We start from the raw sequence: 21,929 nt of genomic DNA, 5'->3' as shown, positions 1-21,929 counted from the left end.
TAATTCTATTCATATTTTTAATAATTAGTATTAAAGAAAATGTAATATTGCTAATATTTGCATAAATATTTGCAACCATTTCACCAAATATCTGTAATGATTGAACATCCTACTGGAGGAAATATGGGCACTCAAACATAGGTTTCAAATGTATTCATGTTTACAGTTATAGAATATAAACATCTAATTCTCTTTAAGATAGGGTATATACGTTTTTTCTGTAATAGAACCTCGGAAGTTTCCATTAGATTGAGTGTTTCTGATTTTATAAAAAAGACAGTTTTAGATTTTGGCTGTAAAGACTTGTATATGACTATTTAAGAAATAGAGCACAGGCTCTTCCACTGCTGACTGCAAGGCCTAAAAAACAGATACTCAAGATGGACATGCCCCATTATTTTATTTTTTCATTAAAAAAAAAGTCCTAAAGAAAAATTGCTGTGCAAGCAATATTAACATTGCCTAAGTATTCGCTACTTCCTAAGACCCAAAAATAAGGTTTGCACTAGCAACTTAGCTTTTCCTTTTAGCATTTTCACATTCAAAACCCTATTTATTGTGCAGACCAAATGGCAAGTGAGACAGTTTTTTCTACTAATAAAGCTTTCTTATAAAGCTATTAGTATATAAAAGAACTGTACCTGGAGTTAAAAAGGTGAATGACACTTTCTCAGAAATATGAAAATACTTTCCTGAAAAGTCCAATCCTAATCACTTCCTCAAGTGTTTTCGGTGTTTTCATATTGTCTTCAGCAGGTACATTAAATTAAAATAATCCAACCAATCATTGCATAATAACATATACAGAGTAACACTATTCACACAGTCAAGTCTGGAAAAGGTTACTTTTTGCATGAAAAGAACATAAGCAATAGGACACGAACACCAAAATCAGACATTATTCCATGGCAGATTTTAGTCACCAGAAGATGAGGTCCACAGCCTTTGCTACTGAACTATACTCAAGGAATGATAACCTTTCCAGTCCACTATAAATCAGGATAGAGTCATTTGGGTTTAAAAGCCTTACAATATAGTTTACAGCAACAGAGGATAATGCTATGCCTTGACTGAATAACTGATTAGGGCAAACCTCTAGATGCTGCTTTATTATTTAAAATCTGACAATGTATGTAAAAATATTTACCCATTATGATGTGCAATGCTGCAGTCACCACATGCTTAATACCATAGAGCGTATGGGCCAAAATATTAGTAGTACCTGTGAAAGTGAACACAAACTGTTGTAAAAATATGAGACACACAGAATAACAAGAAAAAAAGAGAGAGCATTTTTAGTTACTGCATTTTCAAAAAAAAAAAAAAAACTTCCCCATAAATTGCATAGTCTTGTTAGCAGCAGAAATCCTTAATAGTATTAAATTAAAACCTTTAAAACTTCCAGAGGTCTATAAAATCTTCTCTGCAAATTCATTCATATGTGCCATAAAAACCAAGGGGGTTGAAACAAGCTTTACAAAAATTGCCTGTTTGGTGCCTGTCAAGGCACTTTACCTGTGTAAGAAACAGATATATATGTAAATTTTGCCCTTCTGCTTTAATGTCTAGGACATAAAATACTGTGTATCAGCTGACTTTTAAACATCAATTTATTTTTTAAATCCTGAAGAAGGAACAGTTATGTCTTTCCTAAATGGGTATAGTTTTAACAGAATTTAAAGTTGATTTTTGTCATCTCTTGCATTTCTTAGCCAAGCAGCAGAGCCTCCAGAAAAATAAAGAGGGCAGGGCCTGCCACCAAGCAGAATATTGACTTCTTCATATCATTGATTAAGGGATGAATAATTCAATGACAGTTTAATTAAAAGAACAAAAATTATAATAGAAGAATTTAGAACCTAACATTCCCATAAAGAAATGATCTCACATATGTTTTCAAATTATTTTCTGGTTGCTTGAATTCTTTAGTATGCTACAGAAGCAACAGAAAATTCTGGATGCTAAATCTGCCTTAAGTTTTATGGAAGCATTAAAACTTGTCTTTCAAAAGTAGGAGAGAGAGGAGAGGAAAAGGAAAGACTATCACATTCCAAACAAGAGGCACTCAATATTTAAATATACATTTTTAAAGCATCATGTACCAGATTGAAAAATTTCGTTTATCCCAAAACTCTGGTATCTTTGATGTCATGCTATTGATAGAAAAAAACCACCTAAATTTGCAAAGACTGATGTACATAATTTACAAAGCTCTAAACGTATCATGTCATTCTTATTCAGGAATATATCCTTTGATTTTTTTCAATAATTTCTCTCAATAAAAAAATATAAAATAACTGGAAACCTCAGTATCTCACAGATCCCCTGTTAAGTCCCTGAAGCATCTTAGTCTCTGAAGATAATGCAGAACTTTATGGAAAGCGGCCATAACATCAGAGAGAGGAGCTCTGAGTAAGGCTCTCAGGGGTCCTACTAAATAAAGGAAGTGAGGTACATCCTCAGTGAGGTAACAGACATCTAAAAGCTACAAAATCCCCTACATTTGACCTAAAAAGCAATTCTCCACAAAATACTACAAGTATATGCACAACACCATTTCATGTTTGAATGACTTCAGAGATTTAAGTTCTAGATCCAACCTGTTCTGCTCTGCCACGAAGCTGGCTAAAGATATAACTCAAAAATACTCAAGTATTTCCTTCAATCAAAATTTTACAACTCTTATCAACTGTTATGGGTATCTCTCCAAAACAAAGGAAATCACACACACAAGCAGCAGATCATCACAAGTCAGGTTAATCATGTTTATTTCCTGTACCTTGAAACAGGGAAGTTGTTATTCTGAAAAAAAAACATTTTCCTTGTCCCTGAAGATCAAGTTAATAAGAGAGCACAAGGCAGAATATACTTCTGAAGATCAGGCTTGGTACGTCTTAAAAGTTCAATTCCTCATTTAAGAGTAATTTATCAATACAGATGGCAGCAAGATAACAAATGACCACAGCTGAAGTCAGTACCAATCTTCATACTGACTTTAATGAGAGTTAAATCTCATTTCTACTAAACGGGATAGGCACAAGTAATTTCATCCTTCACTTAAATCTGTGGAGCTCATCAACATTTGCAGAAGTAAACAAAGCAAAATCCCACCCTTTCAGGACTCCTAGGAAGATAAAACAAGTTCTATCTGTGCTAAAAAACAAATACCACATCCATCCTTCTATAAACTGAAAATCTAGAACAAGCACCGTTTTGTCACATTCTCTAAAAACCCCTCTTAGTACATTCCTAACAGCATTTTTGATCCGAATAATGACTGAATAATGTGTCTCATTAACTAGGTCCTATACAAGCAGGATGGCAGACAACCCAAAATGAACAAGCAAAACAAAAACATGCAGTCTATAAACAAAGTGAAAACAAAAATAATACTACAAGCTTTTCTGATTTAGGTGGTGATTCAATAATAATGGTATTAATGCTATTATTCTTCCTCCCAAGTAAACTTTTTCTTCCCTATGTAAGCTCAAGCTATTATTTACCAATAACGAGACGGTTCCCTTGAACATTATCATATTACAACAGAGACTAACTTTGATGCCCTTGTATGGCTTGCACCCCTCACACATTAGTAACAGTCACATTTTCAGTTCTCACTCTAACTACTGAATTTACTATAAAAAGGTTTCATCCACACAATTCAAGCATTTCTGTCACCTGTATTTTTTTTGAACAGAAACAAAGAAGATTTTATTACTCAAAAAATACAACTGTTCAAAACATCAACCCATTTTCCTGACATTACAAACAACTTCCTACAACCTCCTTCCTACGAGATGTGTAATAAGCATCACAGTAAGGAACAAAGTATCTGCAGGTCATGTAAAGCATGGCTGATGAAGGCACCAAAGAGAAATTGTAGAGAAAAAAATTGCCCTTGGAAGTGCAAGCACTTCTGCAGTACAATTAACTTAATTAACCAGACGACATGAATATTCATAAGGCTGTTAATGTCTCCCCCATCCAAACAGATAAATGTGATGTAATGACTTCCTAGTCAAGCATAGCTAAAATTCCGTTGAAAACTGCACCAACATTTTGGTTCTTTGCCTGAAATATCACAGAAATTAACACTCCCTCAGTAATATTTTATTTTCTGAATTGGAAATCATGAATTTATCTAAATGAACCATTTTAGACCAAAAGGTTCACAGCCATCAGATATAGATTGTCTCTTGTTCTGTAACAACTGATAGCTTTTTTAATGTCCTTCCAACTCCCCCCTCCCTTCCTCCATTTCCCCCTCTGTACAGTTTCTTAGCAGTAGTTCCCATAGCAACAAACAGTCTTGCTAATGGCCAACAGTACAACTGCAGGCTTCCCCACATCTCGTCTATTTGATTTGGACCAGAATAAGGCAGCTCAGTAGAGTATTTTAGTAAGGACACACTCCCCTCTGAACCTTTCTCTTCAGGAGGTAAACTGCTTCAAGAGCATCTCCTTCCCATCAAGTTGACTGAAAGTTCAAATGCTGTCTCAACTACTTATAACAGAGGCTAAAACCAGATTTTTAAGCCACTCACATAACGCTATCCTGTAATACAGTTGTGTTTCTACTCAGCTGGGGAATCCTATTATTTCTGTACAATGGATTTCTGGTGGGGAAAAAAAATTAATTGACCGTTGAGTTCCATCTTCATGAGAAGAAGTACCACACTTACCTGTTTCCTAACTGACTACCTCGTGGATTATCAGCAATATGGAAATAAAATAAACAATAGATTATTTTTAAGAACTTATTAAGGAGTTTCTCACAATATAATTTTAGAAATTCTTCTCCTCCTTTTGTAACAAGCTGTACAGCATCCTTTTGGGTTTACAGGTCCTTTTTGATCATGACATATTTGTCTTAAACTGAAGAGAGTAAGCACTAATGATGAGACACAGTGACCTAAGCACAACATGGAGTCAAGTGCTGGAGAGATTCTCATCACCATCAAGATATTCACAGTAACTGAACAGTGATTCACATCACTGAAGTGATGGCCCAACTGCTGTACTCAAATTCATTAGCTTCATGTCTTTGAGATTGCTATCTCTTTTACAAATACATTTCCAAGGGTTTTTTAACTCGGAACAAAACTAATGTAATGTCACACTTTTACAAGCAACTAGTCCCTGTCTTCATGCTGCTTTTGTAAGTGCAAACCAAGTCAAAGCGCTTAAAATCTTGCTTGCTCAGTTCAAAGTGACTTGCTCCATTTTTTTGTAGAAAACAAAACAGCAATTTCCTGTTCAACTGGCTGCAGGAATTTTTTCCTTATTAATTAGAAACATCTGAGAAACTACATCAAGTAGTCACGTCAAACATCCACACCAGAGAGTACTGTCCATGCAAAAATGCCCCTTCTCTTTTCAAGGGAAGCGATTCATATACCAGGCCAGAATCAACTCTGTACTGATTTGTGCTGGTTTTGGCTGGGGTAGAGTTAACTTTCTTCCCAATGGCTACTATGAGACTGTGTTTTGGATTTGTGCTGAACACAGGGTTGAAAATACAGTGATGAGGTTTTTATTGCTGCAAGAGCCAAGGCCTTTCTGCTTTCCATACTGCCATGCTGGCAAGGAAGTTGGGGGTGCATGGGAGGCTGGAGAAGACACAGCCAGGCCAGGTGACTCAAACCAGCCAAAGCGATGTTCCAGAGCAAATGACATCATGCTCAGCATATAAAGTGGAGGGAATAAGCAGGAAGTGTGGGACATTTGGAATGATGGCATTTGTCTTCCCAAGTCACTGTTATGAGTGATGAGACCCTGCTCTCCTGGAGATCCTGAACACCTGCCTGCCCATGGGAAGCAGTGAATTAATTCCTTGTTTTGCTTTGCTTATATGCACAGCTTCTGCTTTACCTACTAAACTGTCTCTACCTCAATCCATGAGTTTTCCAATTCTCTCCCTGATACTGCTGGTGGGCAAGTGAGTGAGTGGCTGTGTGGGGCTTGGCTGCTGGCAGAGGTTAAACCATGACACAGTTCCAGCTAAAACCTTCCTGCCTGGGCCAAGTTATACTCCAATAAGGGCAAATACAAAAATTGTGAGGAGAAGGGACGTACAACCCCCCCAAAACCAACCAACCAACCAAAATCACACCACAAGATGTAAGCAAAAGTTAACAAAGGAGCAAAAGGGTTCTTCAAGAGAGAAGGAGAGATTTTCAGGTCTGTAAGAGTAAAGGAAAGAAAATGCAGGTTTTTTAGCACTTTTTTTTTAATATAATCCACAAACTGTTTTTCTGGGACATCATTTTAAAAGAGACCCTAAGCATGAATCCAAGAGAAAACCCTGCCAAGAAAACAGGAGAGATGCAAGAAAGAAAAATCTAGAAAACAAAGTTTTCATATGGTATCATTTCTCTCAGGAAATAAGGGCAAAACTTGATCTTTGCATGAATCAGCTGAAAATTATTTTATTCTTCCTCAGCTTCTTCCTTCAGGCAAAGAGCTCATCTGTGCCATTACTATAAATTATCATTACAATTTAAAATCTAGTCATTTGTAATCAATCTAAATCACTAATTTAGGACATTTATTCCCTTAAGTAACTGAAGCTTTAGCATCAAGAACTGCCTTCAGTAGCCAAAACTGTAAAACATGCCAGAGGGACTTAAAACAGATGACTAACAAAATGTAACAGTACCTTTTATTCTCACCTGCTGGTATTACTCCAAGAGGAACTGGTGCTCTAACAGGGTTTGATACATAATCTGTGTCTTTTCCAGCATCTATCTGGGCTCTAAGCAGTAGACCATGAGCAACTTCACTGACAGATCCATCCCCACCAACACAAACTACCCTGTTACAAAACCAAAAATATACAGTTCAAAATAAACTCTTTCATAGCTGAGCAAACAAGTGGAAGGCAGCTACTACACACCATATACATAATGATATTTCAAATAGTTAAAATCATTCTTTCAGAGCAAGCTCGGGCTTCATTGTCAGATCAGTGAATGTTACCTCATGAGATACGCATCCTTATTTCTGCTTTCAGTCTGAGTAGGAGTAAATATATTTAACAATTATCTTACCTTATCACACATTATGCTCGTAAACTGATCAGATGGAAGAACCAAACACAAGCTTAAGTGCCTCAGTGAAAAAGCTCTTTACATTTTTCAGTGCTGACCCACACTATCATTCTAATGCCTTTTAATTGCCCTTATAATAACAACTCACCAAACATTACAATAAAAAAAATAAAACAAAAAAATACTTGAAAACAGCTATTTTCACACACCGTGTAGGCAGTTAAGGGATTTAGCAAGGTATAAAATCCTAGTGCCAGCAATCCTTTGCATGAAGGTACTTAATCACTGCTTCTGGAGCACATAATTAAACTCCCACCTGCTGTGGCTATAGAGAGGAATGCATTTGTCTGTAAAAGCTCTGTTACAGCAAACCTTTTTTTTTCTTGTTTTTGTTTATTTAAATAGCTATTACAGTGATTCTCCAAATTATTAAACACATTTTAATGATAAAAATAGTAATAATACATTTCAAGCATTTGTAATATAAATGTCAGAGGCACTTTAGGAGGAACTCCCTTAAAATATAATTTTTCTGTATATCTATATGAATGCAATTGTACAACTACATCCAATAATTCAACCAGATAAAACTAGAAAGGTCTTTACAAGAAAATACTCATTATGTTATAAAATGTTTAAATTCAATTACCTCAGCTCCCTTATGTTCTTCTTCAGTTCCTATTATTATTTCCAAGGTGGTTTTTAATTTCTAATTTTCCTCTGTCTAGCTAAACACTGCCTACATTAACTTAAAAATAAAAAATAGAATATATAGCAAAAGTTTGAAGCACATTTTCTTCCTCCTCATAATCTGGAATCATTACCTGTCCTTTGACTCCTTTTTTGTTTATTCCTAGTCTTCAAAGTTTCTCCCACAGCAGCAAAAACAGTTAATTTTTGAAGTCTGATAAACTGTACACCTGGAAGGACTTACCTGATTGTCCTCTGGCTATTAAAACTTCAAAAACCAGACACATTTTGTTCTGATTTTGGAAAGCTGTGTTTGTTGGAGATAAAGAGTCCAAGGAATAACAAAAATGCTGATAATTTTGATTTTATTATTTTAGTATCGAGAGTTACCTTTTTGGCTGGAAAAAGAGATACCTGGGATTCCAAAGCTAATCAGTGAGAATCTGCTATGCATAAGGAGTAGAAAGTCTCAAGCAAACAGATTTCACTTGGACCACAAAGAAGGCTTCTTACAGGAAGAAACGTCTATCTTACCATCAGACACAACTTTCTCAATCAACTTATTTTCTATGTTCTGACTTAACCCAGGCTACTCTTATCCTTAATACCTTAGGTTCCAGATCAGGGAAGAAATATATGCATGTACATTGTCTATTTCTGTCACTGTACAAACAGGAAAACGCAGCTGAGATAGCAGCACCACAAATGCACTCTCTCTATTTGTCACCAAGGCTCAGCCACAAGACGAGGTAAAAAAAATACACTGCCATGTTGACAAAGTGCCAAAATTTCCAGTCTCCTTAAAAAAAAGTGGATAGTAAAAGAGGTGGAATATATAAGATGTATGACATGCCAACGGTCTCTGCAAAAAAAGTGGTAACTGGAGAAATTAGAGAAAAGAAATTATACATACAAACAACTTTGACAAAAAATTAACACATAGGAGTGTTGCTTACAGAAAGCACTGAGTTATGAACTTTCAATTTCCTACTGCAAATGGTAAGCTTCGATTTACTTCGTATGCTGTTTAACATGTAAGGAACCACAACTCTTAAAGAAAAAAAATCAAGCTCTGAAATTGCATGCCTCTATACAGCTTACCTACTGTCATGAATAAAAAAAAAACAACTGTCTTGCCCTTTCTATATTTTCACTTGAATTAGCTTTCTGTCTGTCTGAAATAAGCAACACTTGGCAAACACAAGCTGAGTTAGGGTGGCAGATCAATGCACACAGGCACAGCCTTCAGCCCACACCACTCCAGTTGCTTCCGAGCCTGGGCAAAACATGTAAGGTCTATGTGCAGACACAGCACAAAGACTACCTTACCTCTTACCACCACACACAGTGCCTAAAAGGAGGTACAGATGTGTCGTTCTAGAAAGGACAGGGATCTTTTCACCTCAGAAATCCTAGCATCGTATTGACTTAAGGGTTATATTCTTCCGGCTTCTTCTGCTCCTGTTTGCCCTTAGATCTGTCTTACAGGGGAGGTACTCCAGTGACTCTACCCAAAGTCAAAGATGAAACAATTCAAATATGGCTCAGTGTAGGAGATGTTTGTAAAGAACATACAATCCAGGCTTTCTTCTTTGTCTTCATATTCTTGCAAATACAGAGACTGCAAATTTCATGAAGCATATTTCAGAAAGATTTATGCTTATTTACCATTATTTATGAATCTAGAATATATACCTGTTGTCAGTAATTATTAAAAACCAAAGCATTTAATGAGAACCGATTTTCTCAGGTTTCATAGATATGAGAAACAGAATAACTTGTGAAATGCCTACTAGCATAGTTTTGATTGGAATACAAATAAAAAAATAACGTGACGAAGTTTACTAACATTCACAGTCACTAACCAACTTACCCATCAAATGCCTGGAGTTCACATTCTTTAAGTACTGAGAGAGCATGTCCTTCATATTGAGTTACTGTGGAAAAATATTAACTATCAGCAGATTAGATAATTTTATAGTGTTTTAAATTATTTTGCCCTTATAACATAAGGAACACAGAGTAATTAAATGATTTTAAAAAATAATGCTTTAAAAACTACATGAAGTTTTATTTTACACCAGCTAAAAGGAGAAACATTAAAACTCAACTGCCATCAGACACATGGCTATTTAGTGAATTTAAATTCTAACAATTTAAGATGTTTGTTGCACCAAAATGCAAGTTTTAGGATTGACACGGTAAACTTCAGGAAAAAAAAGCATATCCTCAGTAAAGACTGAATTATTTCAGGATCAATCAAATTTAATTGCCTTTGTGTTAGGATATGCAAATTGCTAAATCAAAAATATGAGGAGTTAAAGTCAGAAGTATGAAATCAAGCCAAATACCAGTGACAACAGAATATAACACACAGAGGAAGGTGGCACAAGTATACACCAGAGTTCATAGCCTCTGGAGGAAATGAATCTGTCACTCTACATTGATGTCTCTGTGTTTGCTGATACCCTATATAGCACTGTAAATGCCAGTGAAGACAGGATAAACTGGCATACTACAGATGGCACAAAGCATCATAACTACATTTAGCATTTTCTAGGGCAGCTTTGCCAGAAGAGACAGCCCAGCTGCAGCCACCCATCAAAGATTTTTGCTGACTGACATGACACTTGCAGATGGATTTTTTGTGTAAGAATGTGCATCATTATATGCAAAATTACATTAATCTTTCATGCTTGTCTGTCCCTAGTGCTTGCATAGTTCAAGGCTTTTCTCCAGTGTTTCTAAACAGTTAAAATTATTAGTCTTGGTGTCTAAAACAATCATTCCGTATCTGTACCTGTTCTAACAGTATTTCTACAGACTATTCAAATGCCGCTTACAAGAGCTGAAAATACCCCTCTCTCTCCTTATGTATACACACACACAAGTATGCTTGTATATATAGTGAGTGTATACACCTTTTTTCCTAAAAAATAAAAAGGAAAAAAAATCAAAACAAAAGTGATAAAATTTTTACACGTCACACTAAACAATTATGTATACAGACACACACATACACACACATATATATATACACATATATTACATAGAACTTCAAAATCCCCCAATTGGTATTAGCAAAGCTCTAGTGTTTGTTGTTTTGAAAATTTATAATTAAAAACTAGAGTTATTTTGATTATATCAAAGGCAAGGAATTATAATTTTGCTGCAGAAATACCTATCACTAAAATAACTCAGGAATTACTGACAGCAATTACTTTCATGTAGGGCCTCTTGGAAGATCAAAGCACAATATTTAAGCTACCATATTCAGTTTTGCATTACCAATAGGAACTATGCTTTTATCAATACCTGTAGACTGTGCAAAAAGTGACCAATAAAACTGCTCATCATGCAAAAATGCAGAAAGGTTCAAATATCTTACCATTGCTTAGCTGCGAAATAAATTCTTCCTACAAGAACATACAGTTGGTTACCAGGTTACATGCCTTTTTAAATGAACATGATGACATTTAGAAAGTTATGAGTACAGTCTAATTAAAATCGAATAGTAAATAAGATTTATTTTGTAACAGAAAACATGCTCAGTGCTTTCCTAATGTAAGTTATGCCTACTATTAGAAAATTAATTCACTCAAAGAACAAAGACATGAAAATAAAGAGGGCTCATGTCTATAGAGAAATCAATAAAGGCAGTAAAACTGACTAATGTTAGCCAGACTGATAGCAACTCCATCCTCTTTGCATCTAGTTGCTTAAGTTTGGAAATTAGGTACAAACACTATTGCAAGGCTTAAGATTGGGAAATTCCAAGAAATTTAAAATTTGATGAGGAAATGACAGAAGTACACAGCATCTATTTCAAAACATCATGACAAAAAGGCAATGAAAAAATGAGGTTTCCAGGAAAAACTTTGTGAGAACATGTGGAAAATCATCAAAAAAATCCAACACAGACATAAAAAGACCATGTCTAAAAAGTTTTCTGCAGGCTTGACAATCTCCAGATTGATAGCTGGAAAAGAAGCTAAATGTTCGAATATTTGGCCCTGTTCCAATTCAGGGGAAAAAAAACCCAAACAAACAAAAAACCCTACACAATATATTTTGATAAGAGGAAAAAGCTTCTTTCATCATTTGAGAAGGATCCAGATTACATATTTGGTAAAACTTATAAAATATTATTTAATGATTTTTCAACCACTTCTAATGCATAATTAAGAAAGTTTTTCTTTTTCAAGGACATTTTGTTCTTAAGTTTCAAGTAACAGCATTCTGAAGGAAGGACACCAATGGTGTACCGTATTTGAACAGTCACACATAATCCAAAACATTTTAACACCCTATCTCACATAGTGAGCAAGAACTAAGGGTTCTGCCTCTACATGTAGAAAAAGCAATATGCAATTAGTTCAACATTTCAAAACAGGGGATGCTTCCCTATGACACCTAAAAATGTTAGCACTCATGTCACAGACTGAAGTCAATATGATTAGAACTGCTAATGATAACTTTTTTTTCATCCAGCGTCAACATCAGTTCATCTGTTGTTATTTACTGCACAGTAAGTTTAAACCAATCCTATTTATCCAATTCTCAAACACTCCTTTTCCCTTTGTGATTCTGCCCTAAAAATGGGCAGGCTTACTTTTGCCTAAATGTCAGCTTGTAATTGTGCATAAACAGAAGCAAAAGAGTGAAAACTAGGATGACAAGTCATACAAGCTAGGATTCTGTCAGGGCTTCCTTTATTTATTTATTTATTATTATGTGTAAAATTTTACAAGATACTAATGTATTTCTAAAATATTGGCTCCAATTATCACTATTTGTCAATACTTGCAGGTATCTCAACAGTGGAGCGAGCTCTTGTTGAACTGAATTTTTGGAAGAGTCACTGTTCTTACCGTAGCAGCCATATCCCTGCTGTAGCACAAAAGATTGCCAAATTCTTAAAAGAATGCATAAAGGCCAGGTTTTAACTATTGTTTAGCCTTAGCTACAGTTAAAAGTACTGTTTCAGTTTAAATTTGCTAATTCCCACTTTCTAGTGCACTAAGCACTTCAGAGATTTGTTTATTGCATGTAACCAAAATAACCCAAAACCCAATCCACTCTGTAAGATGTTTGGTTACTTTTACTGAAATTAATACAGCTGTAGTGCATAAAGGAATTTGGTAAAAACACACAAACAAAAAAACCTACACCAGAGTTGAAGATAATTTGAAAAAGTAAACGTTACTTCAGAACTCACTTATTTACATACATGCCTTTTGATTGCTTTATGTCCTTGAGCAGGAGAGAATACTTCCACTCTAGACTCATAAATACATAAGTTTATTCCAAGAAGTTACAATGAAGAATAAGATCTGGCAAGCCTGATCATTGAGGAAGCCACATGTACAAGACTGCATGAGGAGAGCTCTGTCTTTCAGCACTCCACTGTCAACCTTCGATGGTTTGAGTTTTTTTTCAGTAACCTGCAAGTCTTGCATTCTGTATGCACAGGTTCAAATTTGCTATAAGGTTTTTGTGTACAATTAATTTCAAGCTTTAAATGTGTTTATGTGGAAAAGTCTAAATGTAAACTATTTTCAGTGTAAAAATTGTACAAAAAGCCTTCACAATTTCAGTATCTAATACACCATTGTACACCACCAGTTATCTAAATATTGGCCATAGTCCAAAAAAAGCAGGAACCGCAAGATACACACTCCAACTTCACATGATCCAAAACAATTATGGGAGGGAAAAACCCTGCTCAATTTACTTGAAATAAAGCACTCAATTTTATTATAAGAGGGTACCAGTGGACAGGGCTTTCACTCAGCACCCACCACCACTGCCTTTTTATTAAATATTTTGCTCCCTATTTTCTTAAATATTTAGTTCTCTATTAGCACTGAAAACTGTAATGCAGTTTTCTCATTTTGCCTGTAGGAGGAGTGTTAGGCAGCTAATCAGCACAATTGTATTTCATCATTGCCAAAAAAAACTTATTTAAAGGATAAGCCATTAAACATTTTTCTAGCTAAACCCAGAAGTTTCCTTTCAAAATTTAAAATAGAAATAATTTAAAAAATAAATTTTAAACTGTTTCTCTTCAATTAGGAAAAATGTTTTTAAACCCACTACAAATTATATTCATAGCTTACATTAAAACTGTTTTTAAAGTATTGTGACTAAACAAGGCTAAATTCAATTTCTAAGACAACAGCATTATTATTAATCTGTTCACACTACCATCCATGCCTTGCAGGTGAAAAATATGCCTGTGAGAATCAAAACTTATATAAAGCTGCTGGCATTCCCTTCTCAATTAAGGGATGTTAAGAAATTATCCCTACAGAATTCTAATACAGACAATCTTTTTCACATTTATTTTAATGTGCCTTTAATCTTCAATTGATTTTACTTTAAATTGTGGGCTAAATAATTAAAAAATACAAAGATACAGGTAATAAAATTAGCAAGAGAAATCCTATGTACAAACACTTATTGCATTATTATATCCTCATGCCTAAACTAGATTTTCTCAGAATAATTTCTGGCCTGCAACCAGAACTAGTCATCATTTCAAAAGAAGTTTAAGAAACAACTTCAGAATGTTGTCTTATAATTTATTCTTATAATTTATTCTGTCTTATAATTTATTTAAGCGGGAACTAATTTTTTTTTTCAAGTCAATTACAACAAACATAGGAAAAAAACTTTTTGGTGTTAAACTGTCTTGCACCAGAATTTATATTTCACATGAATATGAAATGCATAACCAAGATATAGCAGTGTATTAAAGGTAAATGTAATACTATGGATTAAAAATTGTGATTGCAAAATTCTCTGTAAATTTAGGTGGTTTGGGGGACGAAATTTGATGCAGCATAAGTTTTGGCCTGTTCATAGAAGGGAGCAAAAGTAATGATCAGATGACTAATATTTTACTGGTTTAAGAAAACTCCTTATTTCCCTGTTCAGTTTCTTAAAAAAAGTCAAATCAAACAAAACAGCCAAAGGGCAATTTCAGGACACAAAGCAGAACTCTGGCACAAATTGGGGCCTTAAATCCACACCTGCTATCAGGAACCCATTGTTGAGCAAAAGGCAGCATCACTACAACATTATGGTTGTAACTTTTCATTATCCAGACACCAAGTCATGCCCATGTGCCTCGTGAGAACTGCCCTTGTCATCACAGAATGTAGTCACTTAGGCTTCCCTGAAACCGAGTCAGAACCCAGAAATACTGTGTCCTTCCGATTAGCCCCTCTTATATGTCAGGCCAATAGACGTTCTCCGAAGAGAACGTTTAAGGTCATGTGTTTGTCAGAATGCAGGAGCAACTCTTAGCAAGCATATATAAGACTGTCAGACATTAAATGCTTGTTTGTTTATATAGCATGCTTACTTTAAAAAATACCAATTATGTATTACTTAGTATTGATTGCTACAGGTGAAAAATATTCAATTAATAACAGAACTTCAAAAACATTTTTTACTAGAGTTCTGAATGCATTACTTGCAGGCAAAGCCAATAAGGATTAGGAGTAAATTTAAATTGTCTTGTATGCTTAAGTTCTAGTTTCACAAAGGATTAATTATGCTTTTGAAGCAACTTACCAGTGATATCAGTTTTTATGTCAGCAAGCTTAAAAAGAGGTGCAACTTGTTCATAATAAACATGAGTGGCTTCTCTTTTGTGGCTGCTTGGATTAACAAACACTTTTAAGGATTTTGGTCTGTTTTGAAAGCCTTAAAAGAAAAACACAAAATATTTAAGATTACATACAGCCCAACTATTTTTACAGCTTAAATGAATTTCTGATATTAGAATCATTAAAATACTTTAACAGGATAAGTAAATTACAGCTTAAAAAATGTTTCAATTACTTCTTGGATGTGCATTATTTATCTCTAAATTACAGTACTGATTACTTTTGTGTGTACAGCTAATAAACAGTTGTAGGAACCAGAAAAAAAAGTCTATGTCATAACCTAGTTAAATCCTGATACAGGAATAGAAGGAATGTGGAGAAGTTCTAAGCTTGGGCAACAAAAAACAAAAGAAACCCAAACACCAAAACATATCCTCGTTGGAATATAATATGACACCCTCCCGGCAGGCACATGGAAAAAAAACACCCAGTAAAACTGATACTACAATACGATACTTTTGTTTTCTGAGACTGCAAATCAAATAGTGCAAACAAAATTCCCTCACCTTGAAGGAGGTCCAAAGAAATAGAAAGAAAATATAAAAATTGGCAATATCATTCAGAAATTCGATAATTATTGTTCATTTTATTTTTTAAACATTTCTATCTTCGAAGTAATGAACTCCAAGGAAACAACACTGAGAAATAATGCTATACAAGCTGTACCTTGTCTTGCACATTGATCCCATGAAGTAATTTTATTCTTTGAAATACAGCATTCTGTTGAATAATAAATAACTCATACTAAACAAATAACATTACTTTTCAAGTTCTCTTCTCTAGAATTCCTAAAATTGCCATGGTTCAGTGAGGTTGCTTTGCTACAAAAAGCAAGCAGTAGCATGCAATACTGCTGTTGTTTTGGTAATTATTTAAAATATATGATTTAAACAATTCTAGTTCTTATTTTAGCATCAGGTGAGACTATCACTTTCTTAACCAAATAAAAGCTAGAATATCTGGCAAGTGTACGGTTTTCAACATTCAAGAATAAAATTAGTAGTAGGCCACAACTCCAAAAGAAGCCAAGTGTGAAACCACATTTTCCTGGCCCATGAAGAGTATTACTTCAATTTTTACAGCCATGTGTACCGTCAGAGTATCAGCTGGGACTTTCTGAAGCTCCTTCCACTTACTTTCCCTCAACAATTGAACAGGAACAATTCCTCAAAAAATTATAGCTAAATACTATTTCATCATTAAAGGGGAAAGATTTTCCTTAAGACCAAAATGTAACAATTATAAAAAGTACTGTAGATTATTTTTATTTATTTAAACACATCAAATAATCTGGAAATGAAAACTAGTACTTTATCCAGTTTGTGTTTGCAAATTTAGATGATTTCTTAAAGATACTGAAAGAAATTATTGGATCCATTTGCTGCTATAAACCCAAATGCATACTCAAAAAAATTTTATAACTATATTTATGTCAAAATGTTACACACAGTGACGAGTCATTGCACAGCAAACCAATCCTGAGGAATCCTTAATGCCTGAGGAATCCTGCATGTCTTCAGCACAAGCCTTAAAAAGTATCCCCTTCAAAAAGGAGAAAAAAAAATGGAAAGAAAAGTAACTTGGTGAGGACTGCGGATGTGTTGGAGGGCAGGGCGGCTGTTCACAAGGACCTTGATTAACTAGAAGAAAGGTCTGACAAAGTCTGAAGATGTTCAATAAAGACAAACACAGTTCAGCACCTGGCCTGGCAAAACCCTATGAATTGCGGGGGTTGGGGACGGACCAACCACTCAGCACCTCTTCAGAGACAATCGGCAGCTCGTGACGGACAAGGAGCTGAGCATGAGTAAGCAGTGTGACCTTGATGCAGTGAAGTCCAAGTGCTTACTGGGTTGCAGTAAAAAGAGGACAACCAGCAGTCCAAAGAATATCACTATGCCCTTGTTTTCGACATCTTTCGAGCCTGAAGTTCAAAAACTGCATCCATTTTCAGGGCCCCCAGCACAAGACTGATGAAGTGGAGAGGGTCCAATGGAGAACCGTGACTACAACGAGGGAACAGGCCACAGACGAGAGTCGGCGGTAGCTGACTCGTACAGCCTTAAGAGCAGAATACACCTAAATGCTTGCCTTAAGTATCTACTGCAGGAGTACAAAGACCACCAATTCAGATCTCTTGCAGGTGCAAGGACAAAAACACGATGGACACAAGTTGCACAAGGAATATTCCAATGTGAAATAAAGAACAACACTCTTCACAATGAGGGCAGTTACGCCATGGATGACATTGTCCATCCTCAGAGATTTTTAAAACTTACCTGGACATGGCTCTTAGCAACCTGATCTCTCTTAGAAGCTCACCTGCCCTGAGCAGGAAGCTAGAATGGATTATCTCCAGAGGTCCGTTTCAACTTAAATTATTCCTGATTCTCTGGAAACAGAAACAAGCACTGCAGCTATGTACTGCGGTGCAACTTCTAATCACAGGAATTACAACACAAACAAGGAAGACTACAGAAAACTTTCCAAGGACTATTAATACATATAAATCATCATTATAAAGATATTATAATAATGTCTTAATTGAAATACGCTATCTGGTATTATTGCAGTGTTTTAGAAGCTATAAAAATATTAAGACCAAAAAAATAATTTCTATGACTTGATAATTTGCCTAAAGTATCAACAGAAATTAAATTGAAAAGTACAAGAATAAGGACTCCTGATTTAAAAGAGTAAAGATTTAGCCACATTCATAAATGTGTTGTCATGCTTTTTATCTTCTTTACAGGAACTCCTACCTGGGACAGCTGGTCCTAAATGCTCAACCCCCACCAAACCCAGAGCCACAAAACTCTAAAAACTGATTTCTAAGTATACCTTTAAACTTAAAAAAAAACCACCAAAAACTCTGCTGTAATATAAGACACAAAGCAGAGGGAATAAGAAAGTATAGTTTATAGAATCAGAGAAAGGTGATGAAGTGTCATAAATTGTCACCCAGACAATGCAAGTCACAACACTGCTTAACAGTCATTAGGAGAAAACTGAAGGGAAAAAAGCAAACATCACTATCTCACCTCCATGTTTTTGAGTTTCAGGTGTATAAATTTAAGGCCTGGGTAGCAATATACAGGTTTAAAAGAAATCCTAAGCATGGAAAAGAATATAGGCTTCTCAACTGGTGAAAAAAATTTCTACGTTTTTAAGGAAACAGTTGAACTTCATTTTTTTAAAACAAAAATTGGTTTATTAAATGATTCTAAATCAGAAACTGTATTTATGATTGTGTATATTAGGCTATTGCTGAAAAGTAGATCAGAGTTGACATAAATCCTAGTGAGATTTTTAAGAACCAAATGAATTCACAAGGTAAAAGTATTGGAATATTCTCTTTATGACTACTTGAATATCAATTTACTTTTTTGGAGAGGTAAAATATTTCATTTCCAGAAACAGGTATCATAAATAAGGCTTTTGAGCAGAGCTGGTACACTACTGATGTGGTTTTGTTTGTGCCAAATAAATGCCAACTGACATGAAAGGATGATCGTGACAAAAATAATTACTTTATCATTCCCAGCATGCACTGGACAGGTTATAACACACCAAACAACCAAGTTTAATGAAGAATATCCAGTAACAGTCAAAGATTAAACTTTCAGACAATATTATTGTGAAACTTCTTTAAAAGTATTTTAAAATAATAATCTTTTAATTGTCTTTAAACAACATCTCTATGAATGAATCAATGTCATTGACTACAGCGTGCAACTGAATCCAGTCTGCCAGCCTTTTGGTGTTCTCCTAACTGGTATTCTGTTATTGTTTTCTGTGGCTGCTCCGTTTGAAATGAACCAGCAGCCTAAAGCAGGAAGGCCAACTGTTCCTCTAGTACTAACAAATGTGCTAATATGCACTAGTTTAAACTTGATCTATCAAGTGAATCAGTGAACCATGAAGGGTGGTGGGTCAATCAGGGTGTTCTGAAAACAAAGGCTCATAGGGCAGCAGAGACGCTGTGCTCAGACATACATCTGTGCTGCTTTCAGTCCTTAGCTTTATGAAAATGGGTTTATGTTACAAAAGTTAAGAGCCTGGAATCATGTCATTACTGCCTACATTTATAAACACTTTATACAACATTAAGAATATTATACATGAGAAAAACTAATAACATGAGACGCATTTGTTAATGTAACTATGGAGATACCACTGTTAATATTAACTAACCAAAGTTAATGTTTAACATTAATGGTTTAATTAAAACTTCATGCATGAAGTTTCAGGCATTCATATCAAATCCCAGTACGATACTACAGAATAGTAGATAAAAATACAAAAGCACTTCATGTCTTTTTTGCTGCTTTATCATTTATTCTTAATCACATTTACTGTATTCTGCTAGTTTACGGATTTTTTAAGTACAACATTTTCAAAACAACTGTTAATGAAAGTGTTATTTTGTTAAAAACTTCCCAAAAAATGGATGAGCATTGACAATTGAGCATTTTCTCTTATTTCTGAGCCTGCCTTAACCCTTTAAAAAATACTGCGCATTTGCATGCACCAAGGATTTTAGATTAAACAGTGAATTCTACTAACACAGTATGTCCCTACTGAACCTGCCATAAGTCCTGTACAAAAAGATGTGACATATAAATGGAAATCACTGAGAGTCAGGTGTGTAACAGGACTGACAGGAGATCAACAGCACATTACAGTCTGTCTAGGCTGCTCTTTGGGGCCTTCCAGAAGCAGTCCAGAACTGATGTTCCACAGGTGCATTAAGATGGCACCTTACATATTAAGATGGTTACCTTACATCAGTTTAACAAATACATGGTGTACAGAAGATCAGTTTTCAGGAACACCATATCACTGAGCAGGCCCTTCATATCCAGCTGGCATGCATTTGAACAGCAGCAACATTAGGTAGAAAATAAAATTTATTTAAAAGTGGGAAGATGGTGGTACATATACTTTGTTACCCTGTCACACACACAAAAAAAACCCATAATAGGAACCACTGGAACTAAATTCTAAACAATTATGTCTTTGTGTGCTTACTCCTATGATGACAGGCTTCATAAAAAATTATAGCCTAGTCAAACTTTAAATTTAAGTACTCTGAACACAAAGTCAAATCAACAGAGGACACTCGCTATGAAGAGAGTAAGAAAGAACAGGGAAAAAACATGTATGAAACATTCATGCCAGACAAATCACACAGTAAAAGAGAAGTTGTGTACATGAAATTTCAGAAAAAAAATGAAATCTTCATTAGAAGATCGGAAATCATCATTAGAAACGTCCAGATAAAACTCTAGCTCATATCATCACTGATAAACTTTCTATTGTTGTTCCTTAATTAATGTATATGCATAAAAATATAAAAAATTCTTGCCAAAGAGTAAGGTAAACAAATAGAAATTGCATTTATCTTCAGAGGAAACACACCTGTCAGTCACATGTACACTCATTTGTCAGAATGTCTAAGTATTGCTGACAGACATACTGAAACATATATATGTTTTACTTTGGTAAATCACCTCCTTTTCATTTGCTCCAGCCCAGAAACAATAAAAAATCCCTCCAAGTAAATAATGCAGCAGTTAATGAAAAATTACTTCGGGATCAGATAGATTTAGTCCAGACTTAAATCCTACTGGGAACTTCCCACCAATGTTTGGTATATTTTAATTCAGAAGACTTTTTTTCTGAATTATACCATAACTATACCATTACTGTTTGAATTACTGATAATGGGCCTGTGCCACACTGACTGCATAAATATTGCTGCTTTTTTGGTGATTTTACTAATAGGAAGGCAGTCTATCTAGCCAGAATGTAACAGTATGAAAATTACTTTTATTGTAATTATAGAACTTAGAATAATATACACATTAGCCAATGATATTTGGGGGGGTGGTTGTCTGATTATTTTTTTCCCCTCCGAGTCTCATTATTCCTGAGGTAGAGGGCAAGTAGAAAAAAATATACTGATCAGACATCAAAAAAAATCAGCACAAGGTTTGAGCTTCTGGAGAAAGACTGAAGCTGAAGGAACAACTTGAAACAGCAACATTACACAGAATACTTTTTTCAGGTTCAGGTGGAACAGCTTCCAATTACAAAGCTATAAAACAGAGACTTCACCTTGAGGTCAAAGCAACCTGAGCAGAGATACTGCAGGTTTTTTTCTGTGAACATATGGTATCACTGCTCCTGATAGATGGAGGGTAATCTGGGAACAAAACAGACATTTGCTCCTTATGCAAATGTCCTTGCCTTTATGGGTAGCTGGAGATCTGCAGGAATCTTGGCACTTCTGCAGATTTAGATATTTCACAAGAAAGTCTTTCAAAAAGGAAGACTTTTTAATAACATATTCATTTGAAAAATCCAAAGTATACTGTAAACAAACAATGTAAGAATGCATTGTTAATAACTCATGTTGTACCTCTAATATCTGCTTTGACACTTTAAAGTCATTTTACTAGAAGTACACTATAAATTGTTACTGAAAGTGTTGTTACAAGCACTACAGATG

The 21,929-nt window shown here is 35.0% G+C and overlaps 1 protein-coding gene across 1 annotated transcript in view; it reads right to left on the bottom strand.

Annotated features, from left to right (window-relative positions):
- Window positions 1-21,929, bottom strand: part of CERKL (ceramide kinase like) — a 52,311-nt gene that overhangs the window by 6,633 nt on the left and 23,749 nt on the right. Inside the window, exons 3-6 of the mRNA XM_027678422.1 lie at window positions 15,321-15,452; window positions 9,613-9,676; window positions 6,672-6,814; window positions 1,148-1,222 (exon numbers count right to left, since the gene is read on the bottom strand). Coding sequence (XP_027534223.1) covers window positions 1,148-1,222; window positions 6,672-6,814; window positions 9,613-9,676; window positions 15,321-15,452 — 414 coding nt within the window. The remainder of the gene's footprint in view (window positions 1-1,147; window positions 1,223-6,671; window positions 6,815-9,612; window positions 9,677-15,320; window positions 15,453-21,929) is intronic.

This window comes from Neopelma chrysocephalum, unplaced genomic scaffold (genome assembly GCF_003984885.1).
Source record: "Neopelma chrysocephalum unplaced genomic scaffold, ASM398488v2 Primary Assembly neopelma1_44, whole genome shotgun sequence".
Taxonomy (NCBI): Eukaryota; Metazoa; Chordata; class Aves; order Passeriformes; family Pipridae; genus Neopelma; species Neopelma chrysocephalum.
Note: the sequence above shows the minus strand (reverse complement) of the source record. Positions and strands in the feature narration are given on the sequence as shown.